The sequence below is a fragment of the Maylandia zebra genome, linkage group LG7, assembly GCF_041146795.1.
Source record: "Maylandia zebra isolate NMK-2024a linkage group LG7, Mzebra_GT3a, whole genome shotgun sequence".
Classification (NCBI taxonomy): Eukaryota; Metazoa; Chordata; class Actinopteri; order Cichliformes; family Cichlidae; genus Maylandia; species Maylandia zebra.
Genome location: NC_135173.1, coordinates 28,137,011 through 28,162,624, shown reverse-complemented (window position 1 = coordinate 28,162,624; position 25,614 = coordinate 28,137,011). Strand labels below are relative to the sequence as shown.

General features: G+C 38.9%; 2 protein-coding genes and 2 non-coding genes across 5 annotated transcripts; 1 reads left to right on the top strand and 3 right to left on the bottom strand.

Moving 5' to 3' along the window:
• Window positions 1–8,377: 8,377 nt before the first annotated feature.
• On the top strand, window positions 8,378–11,326 carry LOC101465382 (niq CART3-like). Its single transcript, XM_004556215.4, has 3 exons — window positions 8,378–8,594; window positions 9,914–9,997; window positions 10,423–11,326. Exons 1-3 carry the CDS (start codon window positions 8,478–8,480, stop codon window positions 10,528–10,530), a joined length of 309 nt encoding a protein of 102 aa, XP_004556272.1. The 5' UTR covers window positions 8,378–8,477; the 3' UTR covers window positions 10,531–11,326.
• A 1,802-nt stretch (window positions 11,327–13,128) lies between these two features.
• On the bottom strand, window positions 13,129–22,174 carry LOC101465669 (small ribosomal subunit protein eS17). 2 transcript variants are annotated; one of them, XM_012920516.3, is made up of 5 exons: window positions 22,069–22,174; window positions 20,636–20,787; window positions 19,494–19,599; window positions 15,623–15,688; window positions 13,129–13,250 (listed from the first exon to the last, which is right to left on the bottom strand). In XM_012920516.3, the coding sequence occupies exons 1-5, from the start codon at window positions 22,069–22,071 to the stop codon at window positions 13,173–13,175; spliced, it is 405 nt and encodes a 134-aa protein (XP_012775970.1). In that variant the 5' UTR covers window positions 22,072–22,174; the 3' UTR covers window positions 13,129–13,172. The 2 variants fall into 2 exon arrangements, with proteins under 2 accessions (XP_012775970.1, XP_004556274.2); XM_004556217.4 differs by lacking the exon at window positions 22,069–22,174 and having other exon boundaries at window positions 20,636–20,793.
• Window positions 13,332–13,461, bottom strand: LOC111501745 (small nucleolar RNA SNORA71). Its single transcript, XR_002721644.1, has one exon. It is a non-coding gene; the product is annotated as a small nucleolar RNA SNORA71 (small nucleolar RNA).
• On the bottom strand, window positions 20,448–20,576 carry LOC111501744 (small nucleolar RNA SNORA71). Its single transcript, XR_002721643.1, has one exon. It is a non-coding gene; the product is annotated as a small nucleolar RNA SNORA71 (small nucleolar RNA).
• Window positions 22,175–25,614: the final 3,440 nt, after the last annotated feature.

Sequence of the window (25,614 nt, the reverse complement as noted above, 5' to 3'; positions counted from 1 at the left end):
ACACTTCTCTTTCCCCTCATCCCCAAGTTGCAAGAGACTATTGCTAGTTGGTGTTGCCAGGAGAAAGCTTCTTCTCTCTCAAAAAACCATAGCAACATGGGTTAGGATTGCAAATCAGTTAAAACAGCTCTTACCTCATTCTCATAGTGGTGGAAGGATGTTGAATTGAACTTGCTTTGCAGCACGTCTGTTGTAGATCTGTAAGTGTGTGATTGGGATCATTGTCCTATTGCATGACCCAATGTCGGCCAAGCTTTTTCTGTCGGACAAGAGTATTTTTTAGTATTTAGTATTTATTTATTTATTGTCATTGTCAAGAACAATGAAATTGCGTTTGGGGCTTCCATACAACCCAAAAAAAAAGAAGAAAATAATAAATACCCCTTAAAACCCAAGTGTACATATTTAACCCAGTGTGACTCCAATGCAATAAGACAATCCTTAGCAATAATGTTCGTAGAAATTCAGACAAAGACCTGAGAAACATGACAAAATACAACAATGCAACCCATTCAATATTATTGTACTGTGAGATATGATATCAGATATGATAGTTATCTATTTAAGAAAGAGGAGGGGGAAGAGAATAAAGATATGATGATGATGAGGCCTAGCATTTCACTGTAAAATGCTTTGGTATACAGAAGAGTTCATAGTCGAGTAACAATGTGTTGCAATGGCTCAGTCATAGTCCAGACCAAGCCTAAATGAACTGAAGCAACATTTTAAAGAAGAGTGGGCCATAAATTACTCCACAATGATGTGCGAGACTGATGAAGTCATACAGAAAATCACATTTACCAGCAATACTTCAGGTTATTGTTGCTAAAGGTGGTCATGCAAGTTATTGAATCTTAGCTACTTAGCTTTGCACACACTGCTTCTGCTTTTTTGTTTCGTTTTTGCAAAATAAATAATAACATGGTATCATGGTGTCAACTTATTGTTCATCTGAAGCTTTATTTATTTAATTTTAAGACTTTGGCCCTAAACTTGGAAAGCGGTTTAGCTAACAAAATGTTTTCATGCTGAATAAGGAAAACTTTAGGTTTTCCATTCAAGAAAGAGAGTTAACGTCAACTCTAAATGAGTTACTGTGACATAACAGACTGTGCAGAGGTAGGAAGTCAGGAGATACAAATCCTCGAAAAAGTAGGGGACTTTTTTTTTTTTTGAAAGAGGTTTACTGCTCATGTTTCATGAGATGTCTTGGATGTTTTTCATCCTCTATAATGACAGTAAACTGTTTTTATACTAAACTTGGTTGTATGACAACTTAGATGGTTTATACTAGACAGTATGAATTTAGTGTAATGGTGGAATTCAGTGAATGAATAAGCATCAATTAAAAATCTTACTAATCTCTGCTACATTTTATGTAACCTAGCTATAACCATAAACACCACAGCCACTGTGCACCAGTCCAACTCACTGTTCTTTACTGTAAATCCATCTCACAGTACAGCAAACAAACCATTTTATCCTGCACTAGCCTGCAGAATATTGTCATGCAACCTTTAAATAACACAGTTAGTCTGCCTCAGTTTGTTTTGCAGCAGGTTTCACAATATGCATAAATATAACTTCATAACATATATATAGATCCAATATCTGCATGTAAGGTTTACATTCCCAGTTTATTAAATACCACTGAGCAGCCCTTACCTTTTACTCTAACCTCCCTTCATCCTCTACTGTCTGTCTTTCTTATCTTCTCATCTCTGAGTGAACTGAGCTCTCTTTCTTTTCTCTCCCTGTGAAATACAGCAGCTAAGCCTTCAGCTAGCAAACACACAAACAGTTTGTGCTGTTTGTTGCATTTGGGTTGCATTTGCCACTTAAAAAAAATGTTACTCCTTTTATGGTTGCTGAGTATCAGAATCAGAATCAGAATCAGAATACTTTATTGATCCCTGGGGGAAATAATTTTTTGTTACAGTGCTCCATTTTAAACCAACATTAAGACAAGACAGACAATACGCTAACTAAGAATAGTACAATATATACATATACATACATACATACATACATACATACATAAGTCACTTATAAATAAATATTTGGAAAAGAAACATGTGTAGTTGTAGCAGCAAACAGTGTGTTAAGTGGATGCGTTGTACAGGGAGATGGCCACAGGCAGGAATGATTTCCTGTGTCGTTCAGTGGTGCTTTTCGGTAATCTCAGTCTCTCACTGAACGTGCTCCTGTGACTGACCAACATGTCATGGAGTGGGTGGGAGGTGTTATCCAACATTGTCTTTATCTTGGACAGCATCCGCCTCTCCGACAGTAGGGCTATACTGAAGTACCACACTATGATGCTATAAATTATGCATAAATTAATACTAACGGCACTCCAAAAATCTATAGTCTCCATCTTTATAATGCTGTGACTTTGTGGACAGTTTCCTTGCATAGCAAACATTTACTGTAGATTACTTTAGCAATCATTGTTCAAATAAAAATGATCTCTATAAAGCTTTACACACAGAACAAACTCATCAAGGATCAATCATTTGTTTTGTTGTTTTTGGTCACACAGATGGAAAAATGACAGTTGAAGTTGGATTTTGGAAACAATCTGTTCTGTCTGGTGTTGGACTGTCTTTGTTTTTTTGCATTTTTTGCACATTGTATTCTATGTAGTCCTGTGTTGATTGTCTGTTATATGTCATTTGTTGCACCATGGTCTTGGAGGAATGCTGTGTCGTTTCACTGTGTACTGTACCACTGCACATGGTTGGGATGGCAATAAAGCCATTGACTTGACATTTAAGTGAAGATGAGACTGAAAAGATTTGAAACATGAAGGCTTGAAAACGTATATAATGAAAGCTAATCAAAATGACTCTTTCCTGCCCTCCTGTTTAAATATCATGGTAGGCATTGACATATATTATATTAAAAAATATTACTTGGTCCACTAGATTACTCATTGCCATGGTGAATTGTTTGTGACAAGTTGATTGAATTTACTCTGATCAGCTCTTCTGAAACTGAAAATGCCAATCTCAGAGTTAACCAACTCAGAATTAATTTTTTAACTCCGTTTGTTGAACATGCCTCCTGGAATAGGGCGCTTTGATTTTTAAAAAATATATATTTTGATATATAAAACCATATACTTTCTTTTTAGTTTCTAGATTTAATGCTTCCTTCCAAGTTTTAGAAAATGACAATTTCACCATCAAAGCCTCAAGTGTTGCCTTCAGATTGCAACAGGTCAGTCATAGACAGCAATTAAAAGATCACTTTCTGCACAGAGAATGATAAAAGTTATTTGGCTTAACTACGGGTGATGGAGCTGCTGTTTCTTGAGAGGATTAGAGGAAAATTGAGGAGATTAAGGGATGATAATGATGCCCAACTCTGATCTATTCTGTGGGATTATGGAAATGAAGCGGTTTAAGATGTTTCCTTTCAGCTCAGCCTCATTTTTTTACTCTTCATTTTCTTCCAGATAGTTCTTGCAGCCTTATTTTCATTACAAGTGACACAACAGACTCAACACCGCATTTACTACTTAATGAAAACTTGAAAGCAGCGAGGTTCTAAGGGGTAGGTGGGTGTAAATGAGAGGCCAACTATAATTTGGCCATTTGGCTCTCAACAAAATTTAGTGGTGGGTACCTGTTACCAAACCTCTACCTCCCAACTAAATCAACTTTGGCAGCTTGGGTTCAAGTTTCCTTTACTACAGTCAGACTGTCTAAGCAGTACTATGTACATGAAAAATAAAATGCAAGGGAAGTTGGAGGCTTGATGTGGTGCTAAAACAAGATTGTCATTAATTAATTAATTAATTTAAAAAATCAGTGACCTGCAGCTATAAACCCTATATGCAACTGAAGTAGTTCAATTTGATACTATCAGTGTTAACCTACTGCAAAAAAGTTAGGAGCACTGTGATGCATCACTTTTTCTTTAAACACTGTGCAAGCATTTAGCAACAGAGGAGACCAACTGCTGTAATTGACTTTTTTTATTTTTTTAAATTCTTGCCTGATACATACATAGGCACTTGCCCCGCGATGGATGGATGGATGGATGGATGGTATATACAACAAAGTGGGAGAAGAAGAGTCAAATGGCAATGAGTATTAGACCCAAAAGGTTGATTCTGTTCATCTGGACGTAGCTTTTCCAATGAGAGAAATGTTTTGTCATTCATCCTAATGAATGACAAAACATTTAACATTTTGTCATTCATGAGTGGGCTACGTCCAGATGAACAGAATCGACCTTTTGAGATTTACTTCCCTGGATGATTGAGCATGAATCAAGGCAATGAGCATTAGAGGGGCTCAACCACTCGCAGAAGAAAAATATATGAATGAAAAGATGCAAACTGCATCCTGTTATATTTTCTCTTCTGTCTACAGTAAAAGCCAACAGCTTTCATCCTCATTTTCACTACCACTCAGCAGGATTTCTGGGCAGCTGACATAGACGGGATATAGTTGTTTATGTCTTTATCATGAGCCCATAAGCAGACAGTCACACACTGAATCATGGCCTGGAGCAAGTGGAACAACATGGCAGGTTTTAAACCTCTTACTTCATTCCTCTCTGCAGGTTTATTTATAGTCATCTGCTTCCTTAAGCATCTAAAATGTCCTGAAGCAGCTGACATAACACACACTTTAATACCAATACTGTTTATTTTTTAAAGTCTCTATTTTTTGTGTGCCCAGCGCTGACTTACTAGCAGCAAAATGCTCTTAGTCCGACACTAAAGCCTTGCTGACAGCGGGAGGATTTGATGCTGCGGCTTGCACTCAGCAGACAACAATCCAATCAGTTTCTGGTTGGTAATCAAAACTCTATGAATCTGCAACTAAACAGTACTTGCTATCAAATGCTACCATGGCTTTGTTTATGAACAGGGAAGCATCTTGAGGTGACTGTTGTTGTGACTTGGTGCTATGTAAATAAAATGCAGTTGTACTGTGGGTTTGTAAGTGGGTTTGTTAGCTTATTTTGGGGCTCCTACTTTATCTATTCCATGCAAACCTGCTGTTGAAAGCTGTTGTTATGGGAGATATATCTTTCTAGTCCCTATCCCTACTTTCACTGCAGTATTTTATATCACCACATTTTTCTAAGATCTTTAGGGCTGAGTACAGTAGTCTCTGTTTTATCTGCATTTAGAAGCCGGAATTTAAAGGTCATCCAGGTATTTATGTCTATTAGACATTCCTGCAGTTTGACTAATTGGAAAACATTCTAGGTTTTGGCAACTCTATTCTGAAAAACCTGAAGCTAGAGACACAAGCAACCCCAAATCATTGTTGATTGTCTTCCAGAGGAGACACTGAAGGAACTCTGAAACACTGCCAGGGATAACGTACGGTTGCACTGTAACCTTGGTTCTCTGACTGAGAGACTATCTCTCCACTCCGTTACATATTCCATATGTATGGGGTAACTCTTTAAGACACCCTGTGAAGAGACAGTGCAACCGAAACCCCAGCGTGAAAGTGTACAAAACGAACAATGTACAAATGTACATATCAAGGGCATAGACTTGGTTTTGGCATTGGTGGGGACGGCTGATTCAACCACCGAACCCTGCCCTGTTTCTTTTTTTTTTTCCTTTTTGTCTTTGCTTCTTGATAATAAAAAAAAAAGGAGAAATATACTTGCCTACATATGATATTCTACATGCTTTTAAACCATTTAAAATAACAATTCATAGTTTTATATCTGAATTATATAATGTTAAATTACAAAATACATGCAGTCACACATGTGCACCACCAAGTCATCATCCAATTTCACCTGTGATCTTGTATCACCATTACTCTCTGAGCTTTGTGTTGGTTCTTCTGTCACCTGACAAATAGGACATACATGACAATAAGAATAAAATGTGGAGCTGCTTCAGTGTTTCTGTCAAATTGTGCAGATCTTGACTCATCAGTAATGTTTGCAGGGTGAGTGCATTGTTAGAACAATTTGTGCAAACTGCACTACAACGTGGAATATTTGCAAAATAATGACTAACTCGTGATATTTTGTCTCAAAAATTAACCCTATGAATATGTCAGTACCATTAGGATGAAATTATTGTTTCACCAACATTTTAACGTTAGACATATAATTCTAACAGCCTCTGCAAACTAATATCCTGGCTTGCTCGAGGCTGCCGTTTTCTCTGACAGTTTCAATCAAAATTAGAAATGCTACTCTGGGAGACTGAGATAACGAGTGCTGCCTGTTGTGCTGTTAGTTTCCCAAACACGTTATTCATGGTTACATACAATTTTAGACTGATGTGGGCCAAAGCCTAGCATAGCCTGTGACGTTATTATGACGGACACATTTTATGAGTGAACTTGACTTTACAGGTTTCTTTGAAAAATACTTTCTTATGTCCAGGTTCTTCCTTTGTGCTGCCATCCTCCTCTCCTCCTTGCAGGTCCTCGCAGCGCAGGCTTGCCGCTGCTAACACTAAACAGAGCTCACTGAAAGGCCCAGCCAATCACATTGGCCATTTTTGTCACATGAGGTAGGACTCCGGTAGAGAACGTAACTCTTTCTGCACCGCTGGGTGAATGAGACGTTGACAGATTGTTTGTTTGTTTTTTTTTGGTTTTTTGGTTTTGCTTTTCTTTACTCGAAGAGATCAAATTATTGGTGGGGACATGCCCCTTCCGTCCATGCCAAATCTACGCCCTTGGTACATATGTACACACCACCCTGGTCAAGGCCCCGCCAGATGCAAAGGCCGAGCTGGAGGGAGGAGGCATCAGTCTGCCAGACGCAAGACTGGCCTGAGTGACTCCCACAAGACACAAGGTCCACACCTAAACAGCCGCTCATGGTCAGCCTGCAAGACACTAGGCCAAGCGAACAGACAAAGGCTACCTCAGAGGGGCACCCACCACCTCCTCCCCAAAAGAGGGGCTGGCTGCCACATTCAAGCGGTAAAACCTATTAAAGGTGGTAGCCGAGGACCATGATTCCGCCACACCAATGGTAGAGAGAGAGGAGCCCCTCAACAAGAGGTGGCCACCCCATGGGATGAGTGGGCCCGCACTCCTGAGAGAAGGGGAACCCCTGCAGTGGCATAAACCTGCCGGGTTTAAAAGACTGCTTATTTTAGTTAATACTTTGATCTGAAATAAGATTAGTCTTTATCAATCAATTACGTCCCACATGTGTTTAAGGTGGTAGTAATTAAACCAGTATGTAAAAAGCCATCACTTGACCCATCTGTCTTAACTGTAGGTCAGCCTCCAATCTTCATTTTACTTTTAAAAATTCGTGAAAGAGTAGTTGTAAAACAGCTATCTGATCATCCGCAGATGAAAATAGTTTATCTGAAGAGATGGAGTCATGTTTCAGAGCTCATCAATACAAATTACCTTTTTATGGCCTCTGACAGTGGACTGATTTTTCTGCTCCTTCTGCTAGACTTTAGTGCAGTATTCAATACTATTGACCACAATATGTTATTACAGAGATTAGAGCATGCCATAGATACTGAAATTACTACACTGGAGTGGTTTGAATCATATCTGTCTAACAGACTCCAATCCAATTCAAAATCATTCTGATTCGGCACTATATAAATAAAAATGAACTGAATTGAATTAACTACAAGTGCCTTAGTATCTCACAAGCCACTCGGAAACATGATAAAAATTCATGAAGGTTAGCCACGTCCAAATATCTAAAAGAAGTGCTGAGTGGTCAGCTGAAGTGCAGGAATATGATCCAAGCCATCAACGCATACGCCCTACCTGTCATCTGATACCCAGCAGGAGTGATGAACTGGTTACAGGAGTAGACAGATACCACTGATGTCAAGACACAAACACTACTCACATTGAACTGAGACCTCCACCCTCAGTCCAGCATCCTGAAAGCAATTCATGATAACAAAAGGAGCAAAATTTTCACACAGGGCCAGGTGGGTTTAGACAGCTTGTTTCCTTTAATAAATGGCATTACTATTTAAAATAATTTTGTATGTGCTTGGGTTATCTTTGTCTAATATTCAAATTTGTTTGCAAATACTCACGTAATACCTAATATGCTATAATGAGATAGCTGTTCTTTTGTTTTTTGTTTTTTTGAAAAGATAAGATAAGATAACCTTTATTAGTCCCACACGTGGGAAATGACAACAACAAATAAAAAAATAAGGAAATGCAAAAAAAAGTAAGATGTCTTCATCAGTGATGTTTAGAAGTTCTTATAAATACTACATATTTCAGTGCTGTATTTTAATCTTCTTCTGATAAAAGCTTTGCTGAAAGCAACAGGAGTGAACCAGTCAGGGTCTTTGCTACATTTTAGCCCATTGGGAGATGCTCCGCGTCATACCTGGAAGGGGCGGAGCTGTTTTTCTAAAGATCCCGCGCTGTGCCGAACATGCAGAGAGTGCGTGAGAAACGCCTGGAGGAAGTAAGAGGCAACTGCGACTGTTGGAAAATTCAACACTGCGCTTTCTTTGCTGTGTTTTTAAAATGTGGGCACGAGCTGTGTTGTGCGCGGTGCTACTATCTGCGCTGTGTCCAGCGGGGAAGACGGAAGCCGAGAGGGACGAGAGAGAAGTGCAGGACTACCACAACTCCAACAGACTGGTAAATCCGAGTGTGGAATATTTACAATATCTAATATTTTAATACACACACACATAAAGGTATTTTGTGATGAAAAGGGGGTTCATACGCTTTGCTTTAATAAAAGTTATATGTCTTTGGATACGATCTGAAATTTCTTCTGTTTAAGTATTTAACATATATACCTCTTCCAAATGTATGCTGGACAAACTTCTTATGCAGAACTGAACCTGTAGTATCAAAATAAAAGCACTCATTCTGTAGTGAAATCTCCATTAGTGTCAGCTTTTTTGATCAAATTTTGGAAACTGTAATAATAATAGGTGGCTAATGTTTTTCATTGCAACAATGAATTTGTAAAATGTAAATAAATTAGTAACTATTTGTTAATTGATGTATAACATTTCTGGTTGCATTATGAAGATTTGCTTATTTTTGTGTTTGACTGATTTGATTGCTCAGAGTTAAGAGGACATTTTCAGCATGAAAAGTATAAATGTATGAGGGTTGTGTTTTTTCATTCAATTAATCAAACAATAAATGAACATTAGATTAGTAAATAATGAAAATTAACCCAAAACATCTTCAGTTAATCTATTTATATTGGCACCAAACTCATAAAAGCTGTCAGGTTCCATGTTCTTCAGTGACACAGCGCAGCATGGTGATTTAAATTGGTTCAAATCTGATTCATCTCTTCTGTGAGTTTGCGCTTCAGCTTTCCCCAAAGCACAAAGATATGCATGTTAAATTAATTGGCTATTTGAAATTGGCAATTGATGTGAGATAGACAAAGTGCTTGAAGTGTATAGAAAAGTGTAAATCTCTATATGAATGTATGGAGGGGGGATTTGTATGAATTTAGCAGATTATTAAAAAGCTGTTACTGTATTTCAAACCAGATGTCATATCGAACAGAAAAATGTAATCCTTTAGATCTGGCTGCCTAATTAGTCCACTCAATATCCTTTAGTTCCTATAACTGTACTGCTTCTAACTAAGGCAGTATAATTCTAAAAACATGAGCCATAAGACAAGTCAATAATGAGAAATATGTGGAATATCTTTTGCAAGAAATGCTGACAAGTGTCAAGCTGGAGACTTTTTTAATTCTTGTCTTCTTTTGCCTAAATTCAGTTAATACAATTGCTTATTGTTAGTTTTATTATTGACCAATTGATGTTTAAAGCCTTTGTCATAGATGGAGCAATGCTGTTGGACAGAAAATGACAGAATGGCTGGATGACAGTGACTGATGCACTAAAGTGTTCTCCTGTGTTTCCAGGCTTAATTTTGACCACACATTAGCTTCACGTCTGTTGTATTTTTGTTTTTCTCAGCTTGGTGCGCTGCATGAAGTGCTGGAGAGACTGCAAACCAAGAGAATTAATCCCTGGGAGAAGAAGTATGGACAGGTCCCCTCTGTGAGTCACTAACACTATACTCTGATTTAACACTTGTGACAAAAAATGTTTAAAACATTTATAATTTCTCTAAAAGTGTATAACATTCTAAACCTCAGTGCAAAGGTGCTCAAGAATAAAGGTATAACAAAAATGCAATGAAAAAAAATCAAAAACAGCAACAGTGCACCAAAGCTGAAGCAGCATTTTACTGTTTTAATGATTAAAGGTATGATTCCCTCTAGAAAAGTGCTTTTCTCGGCATCAGAGATCGTCCTTGCTGTGCCTTTCTTTTTTTTTTCTGACAGCAGTTATGAATGACTTCTTTTGGACTGCAAGAAAGCATAAATTAGCAGAATGGTTGTGTTAACGTCTTAGTGATACTTTGTGAATTTTCATTCCATGAAGTCCAGAGTTTGATATTAAAAAGTTATTTGTGTTCACAGTGTGATCTTGGGGAATACTGTGCCATCAGGAAAGGATCTCGGATTGGGAAGATGTGCGACTGCCCCCGAGGAGCTTTCTGCAACTTCTTCCTCCTTAAGTGCTTATGAGCAAATTAAATCATGTCACAAAAGTTTATTTTAAATTGTAGATTTAACCTTTAGAATGGAATGAATCCTTTGTCAATTTTTATGTGAAAACATTTTTGTGCTGCATTATAGGTGTTTTATCTTGCTTTTAAAAATGTTGTAGAGGTTTGTTTTTTTTTTAAATAAAGTACACAGACCTTCTCATAAGTTTTCATACATTGCAAGATGTGTATGTAAAATCCTGACTAATCAGGCAAAAGACAGGAACCCTGTTCAAGCTTGCAGTCCTTGTATCAACACACATATGTAGCATAAATGTACCCTTTTGGGATCTGTGAGAAGTCATATTTCTTCTAGAGATGGACCGATCCGATATTACGTATCGGTATCGGTCCGATACTGACCTAAATGACTGGATCGGATATCGGAGAAAAATAAAAAATGTAATCCGATCCATTAAATATCACGAAAGCACCTCACAAAACTTGCAACACGCCGTAACTCACCTCAGAACGTTAGCATGTCGGAGCAGTATGCATCACGTGATAGAGCGGCTGTGGCATGCGGGACCTGTGGTGGTCTGGATAGCATTTGGAGCTTCGCTAGCAACCTGGCATTTCATCTCCGACAAAGTTATCCCCGAGAGAAGTAAAGCAAGTGTGTAAGTCCATCTCTGAATGTTTGTAAAGCATTCCTGCGTTAAGCTTAACGAGCGACTGCCTCTCGCTCTCCGGCTGCTACTTCAATCATGAAACTGCTTAAATGATCAGCTGATCGGCTTTTCTGTCGCGAGTCCGTCTTTGTTTTTGGCCCACTTTGCACCAGAAAGAGGAAACCAGCGGCTGAACAGCAGCACGTTTAAGCTTGATAAGCTGTTGTTAGAATTTATTTAATATTACTTTCTACACCAGGATCTTTTTCTACGTAGCTGACGCTGGTAACTGTGCAGGGGCGGATCTAGCAAAGTTTAGCCAGGGGGGCCGATAGGGCATTAACTGGGAAAAGGGGGCACAAAGACATACTTTTCTTTCTTATTCTCATTTAAAATGTCGAGCTTTTAATAAATAATTATCTGACACACAAAGTTTTAATTTGATGTAAAATGAATAGAAGTCAATTACTGTATATAGTGACTATTAAGTCTAATATATATACCCTAGTAAGCTATAGTACTTTTTCCTTTGGGAAGGTACCATCTGTGCAGTCTGCAATTTTGTTGAAGAAAGATGTTGAATCTATTTAATATTTCTTGAAAAATAATTGATTTCTGTGCATTTTTTTTCACACTGCATCAAATTAAGGTTGATTACGTCGATTAAGCATCATGAGGTGGAGCGTGAGGGGTGGTTCCCTATTTTTTATTTATTTATTTTTGTTGTTGCTGGGAGTTGGAACCCTATTAGTTAGGTTGCTTAATATTTACGCTAAGTACTCTTTAAAATACCAGAATAGGGAGGATGGTGTAGGTTTAAGTTTATTAGATTGATCAGTATTGCTGAACTATGAAATATTTTTTTTGTATACAGGTATAACAGAATAGCTTTAGTGTAGTTGTTGTTTTAAACTTGAGTATGAACTTGCAGACTTGCAAAATGCAGCAAGATATTTTAAAAAACAGTTTTGTTGATTAAAAAACACTATATCGGATTCATATCGGTATCGGCAGATATCCAAATTTATGATATCGGTATCGGACATAAAAAAGTGGTATCGTGCCATCTCTAATTTCTTCTGATGATAAAAACCAGAGTCTTGACAAAAAGTGTTGAGGTCATGTAATTTCAAACTATTAATGTTAAACTTAATGAGAAAAAGTAGATCGTAGCACAAACGAAGCAGAAAAATCTTTGGATAGCTTTTCACCGTGTGTTTGTGACATAAACGTTTGACTTGCTTTTCTACAGGTCCTTTGACAGTTATTTTCCAGTCTCCTAACAGTGATGCCATCATGGCTGTCCCCATGATGGTGACCATAACCCAGGCTTAGAAGACACACAGCTATGCAAAATTTTCATTACCTATTTTTTCCCCTCTTTTGTCTAAAGCAGCTGTTTTCAGCCTGTATTGTTTTTACGCTTTTTCTACTAATTTTTGTCAAATCAGCTGCTCTGCTGCCAGTAGACTTTACCCTTTAACCTTTAATACTATCAGGACAAACGTAAAGTTATCATGACTGAAAAGGCTACATCAAATTATGTAACACATAAATATAACAGATTCGATGAAGTTTAAAAAAAAAGGCAATCCACCACAATTTGACAGGAAGCAGCACCTGATCAATGAGAACCATTATTTGTTAGTAAATGTAGAATGGGCTGTTTATTAAAAATGACTTTCAATTGTGTGTCAAAACAATGAAACCAAAGGACAAACATGTTCCTAATATTAAGCAGCCTTGTGTGGCCTCTTCTGTTCCTCCACATAATTACTGGCATGACTCAGTTTAAAAGCATCAAATTTACAGACATAATTGTATTTTCAGCCAATAATTGATGGGGTTTATTTAGTTTCACCCAACTGGTCCTACACTTATGAGAAAAGGATAACTTAACACCTCAAGTTTGGAGAGGGAAAACACATAAAACGGATGTCCACAAATCATCAGTCCTACAGCAGAGCTCTTTGTCCCAAATGGATTTTATTGGGAAGATACTGTACAGAGCTTAGACTCCTCGGGGCTGCTTGAAGTTCATGCCGACAGTAGGTTGGGTGACCTGCAGGTTGGACAGGCTGCCAAAATCCTGAGGGACATAAACAAGACACTGGTTTAAGAACTGATCTGAAAGGAGGTGACTGCAACTCAATATCAACTCAATACTCAATGTCTGAGAGCACCAGGGTCTGACAGGAACAGACAGTCCAGCAAACACAGGGAAGGCTCACATGTTTATATGCCTGTAGTTAATAAATGACCTGGCAACAAAGGCGCCATGATCACCTTTCGATACAGGCTCAAGGGAAATGCAAAAGCAACAGCAAAGTTACACAGCTAGCCGTCTGCGTCTTCTTGATGGAATGGTCCTTCAAATATTTTGGCCTGCTGTGTAGCACGACTACCCGGCTGGTTTGTACTTCAGCTGTGGTGAGTACATTTATATTCACTTATTACCAGGCATGTGTGGCTGCACCAGCATAAACACTCATGGTTTTTTTTTAAATGCTGTGTCCTGAAATAAATACGTGATGTGAAGGTTTTAATATAGTGATGTTAAACAAAATGGGTGGGGGATCTAACAGCATCACATGAACAACAACACACTTGACAAAAACTGCCAAAATCAGTGTGAAAAACTAAGTACACCCCCATGATTCCCAATCAGGTTGAGGTTTGAACTTTGACTAGGCCATAGTTCCCTTCTTTCGCTGCATCTCTGTTGGAGATTTGCCCCTGTCCCGTTTCCTGACCAAAGCTGATCATTTTGATATACAGAGTACAACAAGACGTCCTGTGGCTGCAAAAGCAGCTCATATCACTGGTCTCCTCTGTCCATGGGGCGTAGTTTTAGAAGTGTGTGGTTTATCAAAGCCAAGTAAAAGCATTTGTTGATAAATGACCGAAAAGAGAAATCACTACCTTCATCTGTTACACATTTACCGATTTATTTCAGCATCGTGTAATTATTTGTCTTCAAACAACAGGCCTAACACAGTTCCCTTGTACATTTTAAGTAGTAATACTATTTTTACTTCATAACAGTGAAAAACTTATTGTTAAAATTATTTAACATGAACACTTAAATTTATCATGTAAACATGCCAGATTTAGCCAGAGAGACTCATTTTCATCTGCAATCCCTGGAAGGCTGATGGTGTTTACAGACAGAACAGAGCGTTTGTCCTGGAAGTCCTTCAGTATTTTTTAATTATACTGCTATCAATTTTAACATTTACATGCTATCTGAGGCCCGTGGAATCTAAGGTGCAGGGTTTGTTTGGTTTTTCAGTTTATCTGAACACTGCATTGTCTGACATTGGGCTGAATTTGCTGGGGTGTCCACTCCCAAGAAGGTCGGCAACTGTCTTGAATTAGAAACCGCTTTAGTTACCAAATACATGTGCACGTGCATGGAACTGGATTTGGGCTATTTCTTTGCCTGTAGTGTACATAACAGAGTAGACAACAGCACATATAGCATACTTATATGTGTTTTAAAAAAAAGAGGAAAAAACACATGTCCCATTATCTAATTTTTTTTCTGTCTACGACATTTCAAAACAAGTTTTAAGGGCATGCTGCACTTTGACTCTCTGGTTTGAGTGGCTGTTTTTAAAAGCTCCCTTCTTGCTGCTGGAATCGGACCGTTACAAGCTCAGGTTGATTCTAGTAAAATCCTTTACCTGGAAATTCTGCCATTTAAAAGCTGAACACAGGGACAGAGGCAAATATGTCCCAACAAACTGATTTCAGCCATTTAAATGCTTCTGTGCTTTAAATAAAATCTTCTGGTTTAAAAGGCCTGAACAGCAACCTCCACTCTGACAGTAACACTGGTTACACAACAACTGCCAGTTTTAATGAAACACTAAAATGGATCAAAGTGTTCTGAAGTTTTCAAACCCTCTGGTTCCTCTGAAGGCGATTCGTGACCTCCCTTGATGTTGCTTGATGAGATGTGCCTTCCTACAACTCCTCTCTAGAACTACACAAACTAAAGAGCTCCACTGGCTGGATACAATTCAACACTCAAACTCCATTAACTCCAACCATTTTTTTTTATTTCCCAACTCAAGACCAATTGCTGTTATCATTAACAAGATTAGATGCCTGTGTCTGATCTAAGTCATTCCACCATTAAACATCTAACAAATCAGCTTCTTATTTCTGTCATTACCTTTGTGAGCCTGTTGCTTTTACATCTTTTTATTTTCATTTGTAGTTGGAACATGCCTTTAATTCTAAGATTTATGTCTGATCACATAATTTTTCAGTAGTTTGTTTTTGTGTTTAAAACACGGCACACAGAGGATTCAATTTGTGAGAGGATTTGTTTACAGTATAACAGACCCTTTATTTTAATCAGTTAATACATTAACCGCTAAGCCCCAGCAGAGTAAGATGAAAGTAAGTACCGCAAAAACTGTACTTGTTCTGTCCTGTTACAGAAAGACTTACCAGCAGCTTCAGCATCTCCTTGGTGTCGGGATCAACTTCAATCAGCTCCTGGTCCAAAGCAGACACCTGGACAGATAAACACACAGGAATCACATTAGCCATCACTACATTCTTCATTTCCGGTTAATACTTGTACTACATATCGTACTGTGTATGACTGTGTACGTGACAAATAAAATTTGAATTTGAATTTATCTCACACCTCAGTTATTTCCACAGTTGCAAAGTAACACCATATTATTTTGTTTACTTATATCCATCTGTTGTGTTTAAAAAAATTGTACGAGTGCACAAAAAGAACAGAAAGTCCTTCAAAACTCAAGAAAATTTGTATGTGTTGTTTTTTTCTGCATTGTGAATCACCTGCCTACAGACCATAATCACAAAACAACTGGTAGAAAGAAAGGTGTTCGGTTCAGGCAGACTACCAGGACACAAAAAACACATAACAGGCACAATTTGGTTTAATGTGTCCAAAAGCCCCATCAGGGCTGGACACTCGACTGTTCCAGCTCCTGACCATGTTTGCACTTCTGAGATCACCTGTGGATAAACTGGTTGAAGCAAACACTCACAAATATATAGCTCTGTCTTGCAGCCAGTAACAAAATGTATGAAGCCAGTGGTACAAAACTACAGTTTTATTCAAATTTGCAACGTAGATGCACGCATACTGAAATATTGGCACACTACAATGCAGACTTTTTTTATTTGCCTTTTTTTATTTTATTTTCTACTTTGTACATTCTCTGCTACTACTCTGCTCTATTACTGTTAAGCTCAACTATTTCTCCAATAGATGAAACAAATCAAAACCCAAACGCCAGATGGAGTGAAGAAACTTTCTAATCCTAATCAAATGTTAATGGGTAAAAAGGAAATCAACAGCTTCAAACACAAACAGATAGGGATGCTATAAAACATGGATGTAGATTCCAGGATAGGGAAGATTAAGCCAATGTGGAAATATCGCCAACCTGCATTCTATCTGAGAGCCACCAGATGGCATAAGCTGTGGTTGCAAAGAGGCTCCAGATTCTAAAGAATCCTTTTATCTTGGCCTCTGTCCTGTGGAGTTTATGGTCTTAGTCTCTTACTCTGTATTACAATAAATAAAAGAAACGGTCTGCAGTGCTCACGCAGAGCAACTTTCAAGTGTCTTTCTTTTACTGCCTTCAACAGGCATCGTTACATATGTCTGGAAAAATGTTTGTTTAGAAATTAGAATAATTGTATTACTCTAGAGTGATTGTTGCAAACAGATTGAATTTAAGTGCCAATTTGATTCGCACAATCCAAAACTGATTCCATCTTATTGCCATTTTATCCCCATCTTGATGCACTAATATTCCTTCGAAAACAGAACCTGACTGGGAGTGATCTCAGACCTGATAATATTTTTAAAGGGACCAATTCAAAGGCAGGAAAATCACGAGTTGATTGGTCATGGTCACAATAATTATGGTTGTGCCGTAGTTTCCAACCACTGGTATCCCTAGTGCAACTGTAGCCTTACAGGCTTGTGGGATGAGTTTTGTGCAGCATGTTGAGGTGCCTGGAACAATAATTGAGATCCATCATACAGTTTACATGCAACACATTAATATTTATAAATGTGAAACAGTTTGATGTTTTACACAATTAAATGTCAAATTTAGAAATCCATGAGTTTAAAAGTGCAATTAAATTGATCTTCAGAAAAATTAGACTTATTAAAATGTACTCATTCCACTCCTTTACCCAAAATAATATCCAAGCTTTTGCTTTATTTCTTAACATTTGTTTAAAAAAAATAAATGTGCCAAATTTGCCAAAAGAAAAGAAGTTTACTAAGGTAAACTGGAGCAGTTGGCAATTATAACGACAATACTGTAACACTACAGCCATATTTTCTTTAAAAAAAAAAAGTCAGTGGTTCCCCTCAAAGCTGTGTATTTGTAGTTTTAATTGTGAAGACTTAGCACAATTTAACCCCACATTTCACAATAACTAAAATTGTTTCAAAAACACTCTTAAAAACAGACTTATGTTTTAGGCTAATAATGCACAGATTTGGCTATTATTCTGTGCCTGACCCATTTAATCAATCACATAAGCTACCAGACCTCAGTATCAATGGCCTGCTGATGCACTCTTGATGCTTTTCAGCTCTATATTGCAGCAAATAAATCCACACATTCACAAATAAAAATAATGGGGACAAACAGTGATCTGTGCACTCTGCTGACACCCTTCTTCATCTGTATGCACAATGAAAATTACTGATGCAGCAATTTAGCCATTCATTCTTCACTTTTTATCTAGTTGTATATTGCTGTAATATTGTATGATTACAATAGACTTGCCCAGCACATGAACCCTGTAGTACCATGTACGTTTAGTTACGTGACCACTTGTGGATCAGGCTCAAACTTCAGTCAACAATCAGCAGATCGTTCAGCACTAGGGCTGGGCCATATTATACCGTTCACGGTAATACCGGTATAATGTTAGGCAACTATAGGAAAATGAAATATCGCGATAGAATATGAGTAAAACGAGCATGCGCAGTGCCTTTGTTTTCATACGCACATGGCCGATTGTTGAGTGAAACAGATGAACCAGAATTGGTTTGTAAAAATGGTGCAACTTCAGTGATGTGGAACTGGTTTGGTGTTTGTCCGTCAGATACACAACAAAGCACATTTTTTTGCAGAAGATGCAAGCGGCCGTCGTTATTGCCGTATTTGTCGGACTAAGATGCTCTTAAATCTGGGAGTAATCTGGGTCCTAAACTCCGTATCGTTCAGGTCAAACGAACACTGCAGCATCACTGAGAGTTAAAAACTGTCTAAATTCTTTCATCTTTAATAAAACGATCAGAATTGCTGCTTTACCAGGTGTAACTATGAAGTTTAACTTCCAGGCATCCATGAAAACAAAATTTATTACATTTAACGGAGTTAGAAGTTAGCAGGAAGCTAGCGGAAGTTAGCTCGCTAGTTTCGCTAGTTACCTAAGCATGATATTGCATGTTCTGACTGAGAGATTTCTGAAAAAATTCAAACGTACAGCTCTGCTATCACTTCCAACATAAATGAAGAGAGGAAACTAAACAGCAGTGACGCTTCAGTCAGGAGAACAACTGAGATAATCCATCCACAATACGAGGTTAGTCATTAATATACTGCAACAACATGGGAATAGAGCAGCTGCCAGAGAATTCAACATTAATGAATCAATGGTACAGAAGTGGAGGAAGCAAGAAGAATGAGTTTAATAAAGTTTGATTTATCTGACTGCTTTGTTTCACTTAATGTGCCTTATAATCCCGTGCACCTTATGGTCCGAAAAATACGTACTGCACACTGCAGTTTAATGTTGCAAAGCACCTCTTTTTAACTTCAGTGGATATTATACATGGTTATGCTCAGGACATGTCAGCCCATTTCTACTGGAAATGCCTTTTGGTTAAACTTTCAGCAAGGAATTTGCATTTGCACTGTTACATTTTTATAAAGCTTTAATGTACATAAAAACCAGCTTCTTGTTTAAGTGAAAATAAACGATAGGTTGTCTTTTTGCGCTAGTAATGTTGTGGAGTTGTATTTTGTCTCGCATCAATTATATCATCAGTTATATCGTTATCGCAAATTTTCAAATATATATCGTGATAAATATTTTTGGCCATATCGCCCTGCTCTATTCAGCACCTCTCACCACAACATTTACAAACACATCTATGGCAAAATTAGAAAAAGATACAACAGGAACTATACTAATGGTCCCAGTGGTTCCGGTAGCATGCTACCAGAATCAACAAGTTTTACAAGAGCAGATTCACTGCTTTTACCCGGTCTGGTATAACCAACACAGTGATGCGTTCACTGACCTCTGGTACATAGTTGTCTCTCCTCTCTCTCTCTTCCTCCTGCAGTTTGATGGAGATTCCTCTGACTGGACCCCTCTGAATCCTCTTCATCAGATGTGTTACATACCTACAAGTGGAGCAACGCACACAAAGTTGTCATCACATGGAACTGCCATGATAATACCATAGAAATTTGTACATATTATAGAAATGTCATGTAGGGACATGGTTACTATAGCAACACCATATGTTAAGATTCCCAAATGCATCGAGACAAGCCTGGGCTTGTCTGAGACCAAGAGCCAGGTGCCAAGGCACCAGTATACCCTCCATACTGGTTGCTTTGCTGCCGCAACATCATTACAGTCACTTCTATTTGTGCCATATAAGCACTGATATAGAAAGAGAAGAAATCAAAACCAGAAGCAAAGACACTGCCCAGTGTTTTTTTCCCCTCTCACAAACTCAGGTTTTCAAACTGTGCAACATCTCCCTCATACATCTGTGAATCTCTACGCTTCTGTAGTGAATACCATTAAAATGGCGGTAAAAACGGACACGATCATATCCTGGTGTCTTCCATCCGGCTGCAGCAGCCACGGTGCAACACGCCAGGCTACAAAAATAGATAACTGTAGGTGGTGTACGACACAAAAACGGCAGCCCACACCAACAGTTATGACCTTTTTTTTTTTTTTGCACGTGGTGAGCATACAAACATCACCAGTCTCTGATGATGTATTTTCATGAAATACCACTATAATTTTGAGGCTTTTTAAACCCACCTCTAATCTAAAAACACTGATGGTTTTGGAGTGTGTTTTGGTACAAAAGTGACTTAAAAAAATGATGAAATAAATGCTAACTCTGCTGCGAACTCAGATTCCACACCACAGGCCTTCCATCAATATCTGCCTACTTAACAGAAAAATGTATTTATTTAATTAATGTCTACCATCCCAGGAATTGTTTGCATGTCTTAGAGCACCAGGGTCTGATAGGAATTGGCAGTCCTTCAAACACGGGAAAGGCTCAAAGGTTTATCTTCCTGTAATTTTTAATGACCAGGCAACATAGACGCCATGATCACCTTTCGATACAGGATGGCAGATAAGCAAGACAAATTTGTGGTTGTGGGCTCCACTTTGCAATAGACAACTCACCCAGCGATCTTGTTGCGGAGCTTCTTGCTGGGGATGATGGCTATTTCTTCGCACACCCTCTTGTTGGTGTGGAAGTCATTTCCCAGCCGGGTGTAGTATTTTTCGATGATGACCCTGGCAGCCTTTTTCACCGTCTTGGTCCTGACTCGTCCCTGCATGAAGAGAACATGCAGGGACTCCTGCTCGTTACTCCTAGCATTTGGGTAAACTATCGGAACAGTCATTCTGGCACCATTTCTTTAAAAAAACATCCGTTTGTCACCATGAGTGGAATCTAAATCCTATTTTAGGCCTGGCCAATCTGCAGGCAACTCCCTACCTGCAGGCTGACCAGGTCAAAGCTGTGGCTGTCCTTGATGTTATATGGCTGATTTTGCACACAACCTCCATTTCCATCATCTTGGACTGTACCAGGCAATGCTAGTCCTTGTTCTGCTCTGCAACGTCAGTGAGCTCCGTGTAGAAGCACATTAAGCAGTTTTCCTCCTGCTGCAGGTTCTGGCTGGAGCGGTCCTCCTGATCACAGTGGGTCTCCTGCACAGCAGAACAAGGACTAAAGGCATCAGCTGCTGCCCAAAATGGTAGAGTTGGAGTCCATCTGACTGGAAGATTACACTAAATGAACAAGCGGCTAAATGAATTCCTGGACGAATACACCGAAGACATAAAGAACCAATTTTACAAATAGGATGAAGAGGCCGAGGTAAACGTACCAACATCCCAAAGTAGTATTGAATTGAATAAGGTTTGTGAATTATTATTATTGATAGCACCATCTATATTTGTTTCTTAGAGCCTTATGTGAGCCTGTGCTAATTTTGTTAGTTTTATCTTGTTAATGTTTAATATTATACATTTTTGCCTCTGGGTTGCTCTAACTTCCTTGGAATAAAGTTTACCCTTAAACTTGTGTGTCAGACGTTGTTTTTGGATTAATGTGGTGAAGTTTTGTCGCGCCACATAACATCTTCAGTATTCTGAAATCACTTGACCGAAGCACTGTGCGGCTGAAGACAAGCTCCCAACTAGATCAGGGACTGCAGCCTCCAGAGCAGCATTAGCTTCCTCAACGACACACAAGCTAACACCTGAGTTGGCCACCAAGCTAAGGTGAGCTATACTTTTCGGCAATTTAACCATTTTAACGGTTCGTGAACAAACAAATACCGCCTAGGTTGTTCTGTCAGTCCTCTCGATATTAACCGATAAAAACCCGAACAAGCATCGCGGCTCATTCAGCCGGTCGCTCGGTCAGCAGCAGCGTTACAGAAGCGCCGATAAAAAGTCGCGTTCGTATCATCTAACGTCAATACAGCGGCCACAAGGAAAGATTATTGATCTGCTGCTTATTGGTAAGGTTAAACGGAATACAAAACATTTTAAACGACAGGATTAGAACAGATAGTGTAGGTAGTCATATAAAAAACACCCACCATGTTGGATCGGCCCTGGTAAAAGAGAACAAGCACACTTCCGGTGGAAGCTTGAATCCTCGGGCGGAAGTTGAAAACAGAAACGTTCTGTCCCTGCAGCGACCCCTCCGACCGTAAGCTAAACAACAACCTCCAACATGCACGTCTCTACAACAGACAAAAAACGCTTTCTTAAAATTTTGTGTTGTTTACCAGCTTTTCTCCTCACTGCCCTGCCATGCTGTTTGTAAGTCAGAAATTTTCAGCGTGTGATCTTGAAGATGTTTCCATATATGAAAGAGAAATATGCATCTACAGGCGAAACAGAAAGTAATAGAAGAGAAAATGAGGAGACCTCAACTGTTTCTTTGACACTTGGTTTGATAAACTTACTACGTTAATGAAAGCGGTAAAATGGTGGGAAAAATCACAAGACCACAAGGCCAAAGCTGAAGAGGAAAACAACGTTTGATTGTGTATTGTTGGTTAAGGTTACAGTGGGGCAAAAAAGTATTTAGTCAGCCACCGATTGTGCAAGTTCCCCCACTTAAAATGATGACAGAGGTCAGTAATTTGCACCAGAGGTACACTTCAACTGTGAGAGACAGAATGTGAAAAAAAAAATCCATGAATTCACATGGTAGGATTTGTAAAGAATTTATTCGTAAATTAGGGTGGAAAATAAGTATTTGGTCACCTCAAACAAGAAAAATCTCTGGCTCCCACAGACCTGTAACGTCTGCTGTAAGAAGCTTTTCTGTCCCCCACTCGTTACCTGTATGAATGGCACCTGTTTGAACTCATCATCTGTATAAAAGACACCTGTCCACAGCCTCAAACAGTCAGACTCCAAACTCCGCCATGGCCAAGACCAAAGAGCTTTCGAAGGACACCAGGAAAAGTATTGTAGACCTGCACCAGACTGGGAAGAGTGAATCTACAATAGGCAAGCAGCTTGGTGTGAAAAAATCAACTGTGGGAGCAATCATCAGAAAATGGAAGACATACAAGACCACTGATAATCTCCCTCGATCTGGGGCTCCACGCAAGATCTCATCCCGTGGGGTCAAACTGATCATGAGAACGGTGAGCAAAGATCCCAGAACCACACGGGGGGACCTGGTGAATGACCTGCAGAGAGCTGGGACCAAAGTAACAAAGGTCACCATCAGTAACACACTACAACGGCAGGGAATCAAATCCCGCAGTGCCAGACGTGTTCCGCTGCTGAAGCCAGTGCATGTCCAGGCCCGTCTGAAGTTTGCCAGAGAGCACATGGATGATACAGCAGAGGATTGGGAGAATGTCATGTGGTCAGATGATACCAAAGTAGAACTTTTTGGTATAAACTCAACTCGTCGTGTTTGGAGGAAGAAGAATACTGAGTTGCATCCCAAGAACACCATACCTACTGTGAAGCATGGGGGTGGAAACATCATGCTATGGGGCTGTTTTTCTGCCAAGGGGACAGGACGACTGATCCGTGTTAAGGACAGAATGAATGGGGCCATGTATCGTGAGATTTTGAGCCAAAACCTCCTTCCATCAGTGAGAACTTTGAAGATGAAACGAGGCTGGGTCTTCCAACATGACAATGATCCAAAACACACCGCCCGGGCAACAAAGGAGTGGCTCCGTAAGAAGCATTTGAAAGTCCTGGAGTGGCCTAGCCAGTCTCCAGACCTCAACCCCATAGAAAATCTGTGGCGGGAGTTGAAAGTCCGTGTTGCTCGGCGACAGCCCCAAAACATCACTGCTCTCGAGAAGATCTGCATGGAGGAATGGGCCAAAATACCAGCTACTGTGTGTGCAAACCTGGTAAAGACATATAGTAAACGTTTGACCTCTGTTATTGCCAACAAAGGTTATGTTACAAAGTATTGAGTTGTATTTTTGTTATTGACCAAATACTTATTTTCCACCCTGATTTACGAATAAATTCTTTACAAATCCTACCATGTGGATTCATGGATTTTTTTTTTCACATTCTGTCTCTCACAGTTGAAGTGTACCTCTGGTGCAAATTACTGACCTCTGTCATCATTTTAGGTGGGGGAACTTGCACAATCGGTGGCTGACTAAATACTTTTTTGCCCCACTGTATGTATGGAGGAAAGCGAATAAAGTGTGTCTTGCGATATATGCCAAATAATGAACCTGACCTAACAATACAAACAAAGAAATACTGATAACATGACATATCAGATGGTATATAGCCTATGTTCCACAGAGGTGAATACAGGTTAACTTGTTCTATGATGTGCCACCACTTTGACAGATAATGATGGATACAATTGAAAAAAATGGCAAAAATCAAAAACATCGGGGAATACTGTTTTCATGAAGTGGTGTATATATATATATATGGTCTGCAAAAGTGCTTAGGTCAAAGTAACATCTTTGTGGATGGCACGACCCAAAGTTGCCCAACAGAACATTGCCCAAAACATGCCTCTGCCAACTTGCCTGCCTAGGGAACACCTGGCACCAGGATGCAGGTGTTCCCTAGGTAAGAGAAAATGTAGCTTACACCAGTTGAGGTATGTAACATGTGACATTATTGTGATAATAAAATAATACCGTTATTGATCCCAAGGGTAAATTTGTGTCTGACATGGCCCATCTGCTATTTGTATGAAAATTAAAAAGCCTAATCGCTGTGGGAGCAAATGTTTTTCTGTATTGCTCTGTTGTACAACAGACAGAGAGGAGTCTTCTATTACTCATCTTCCATGAAAATGTTGTACAGTGGGTGATCAGAGTTATTCACCTCCCCCAGCATGTACAGTCTGGCTCCAGCGCCAGCTTTCTTCACTAGTTTGTCTAATCTCTTTGCATCCTTGTATCTGATGCTGCACTGCAGCATAGAACGGAACACTTGCCACCATAGACTGATAGAACACCTGCAGCAGCTTACTGCAGATGTCAAGAGATCTTAGTTACCTTAACAAAAATAGGCAATTTTGCCCCTTTTTTATAGTTCATCTTTATTTGGGGACTAGTCTCCTTGACCAATGTCTCAATTTCATTTGTAGATGACACCTAAATGGCACAGTAAAGGTTTAGTCTGCTAGGTGGGTGTTATTTTTAAATAAAAGGTCACAAAGTTTCATGTATGATGGTATAAAACAATCTCAAAAGATAAGATAAGATAAGATAAGATAAGATAAGATAACCCATATGGAAAAGAAATAGTAAAAACATATATGATTTACTCATGAAAGTGGCCACTTTCATGAGTAAATCATATATGTTTTTAGTAAGTATACAAAACATACAGGTTTCATTATATAATTTTTCAAGGGATCTTATATGTGTTTTCACTCTTGTATGCTTTTCATACAAGTTTCATACAAGACAGATAAAAACTTTATAAGATTTATATATATCTTTTCCATATGGGAAGATAAGATAAGATAAGATTGTTGGACAACTCATGAAACATCTGCTCACATCTGGTTGAATTCAGTTGTGTAAATCCAAAAAGTGCAGTAAACCTCAAACCAGCAGCACAGGTCAGCTGATCACAGCTTGTACACTAAGAAAATCTACTGGAGTGCTCAGTAG

Bases quoted from the DNA above. Each gene is read 5' to 3' on its own strand.
- LOC101465669 (XM_004556217.4), bottom strand. From the start codon at position 20,793: ATGCAGGGACGAGTCAGGACCAAGACGGTGAAAAAGGCTGCCAGGGTC. The intron at 19,600-20,635 runs GTGAGTTGTCTA...CTCCACTTGTAG, and splicing joins CTCCGCAACAAGATCGCTGG to GTATGTAACACATCTGATGA. The intron at 15,689-19,493 runs GTCAGTGAACGC...TTATCTGTCCAG, and splicing joins GAGACAACTATGTACCAGAG to GTGTCTGCTTTGGACCAGGA.
- LOC101465382 (XM_004556215.4), top strand. From the start codon at position 8,478: ATGTGGGCACGAGCTGTGTTGTGCGCGGTGCTACTATCTGCGCTGTGT. The intron at 8,595-9,913 runs GTAAATCCGAGT...TGTTTTTCTCAG, and splicing joins ACCACAACTCCAACAGACTG to CTTGGTGCGCTGCATGAAGT. The intron at 9,998-10,422 runs GTGAGTCACTAA...TTGTGTTCACAG, and splicing joins AGTATGGACAGGTCCCCTCT to TGTGATCTTGGGGAATACTG.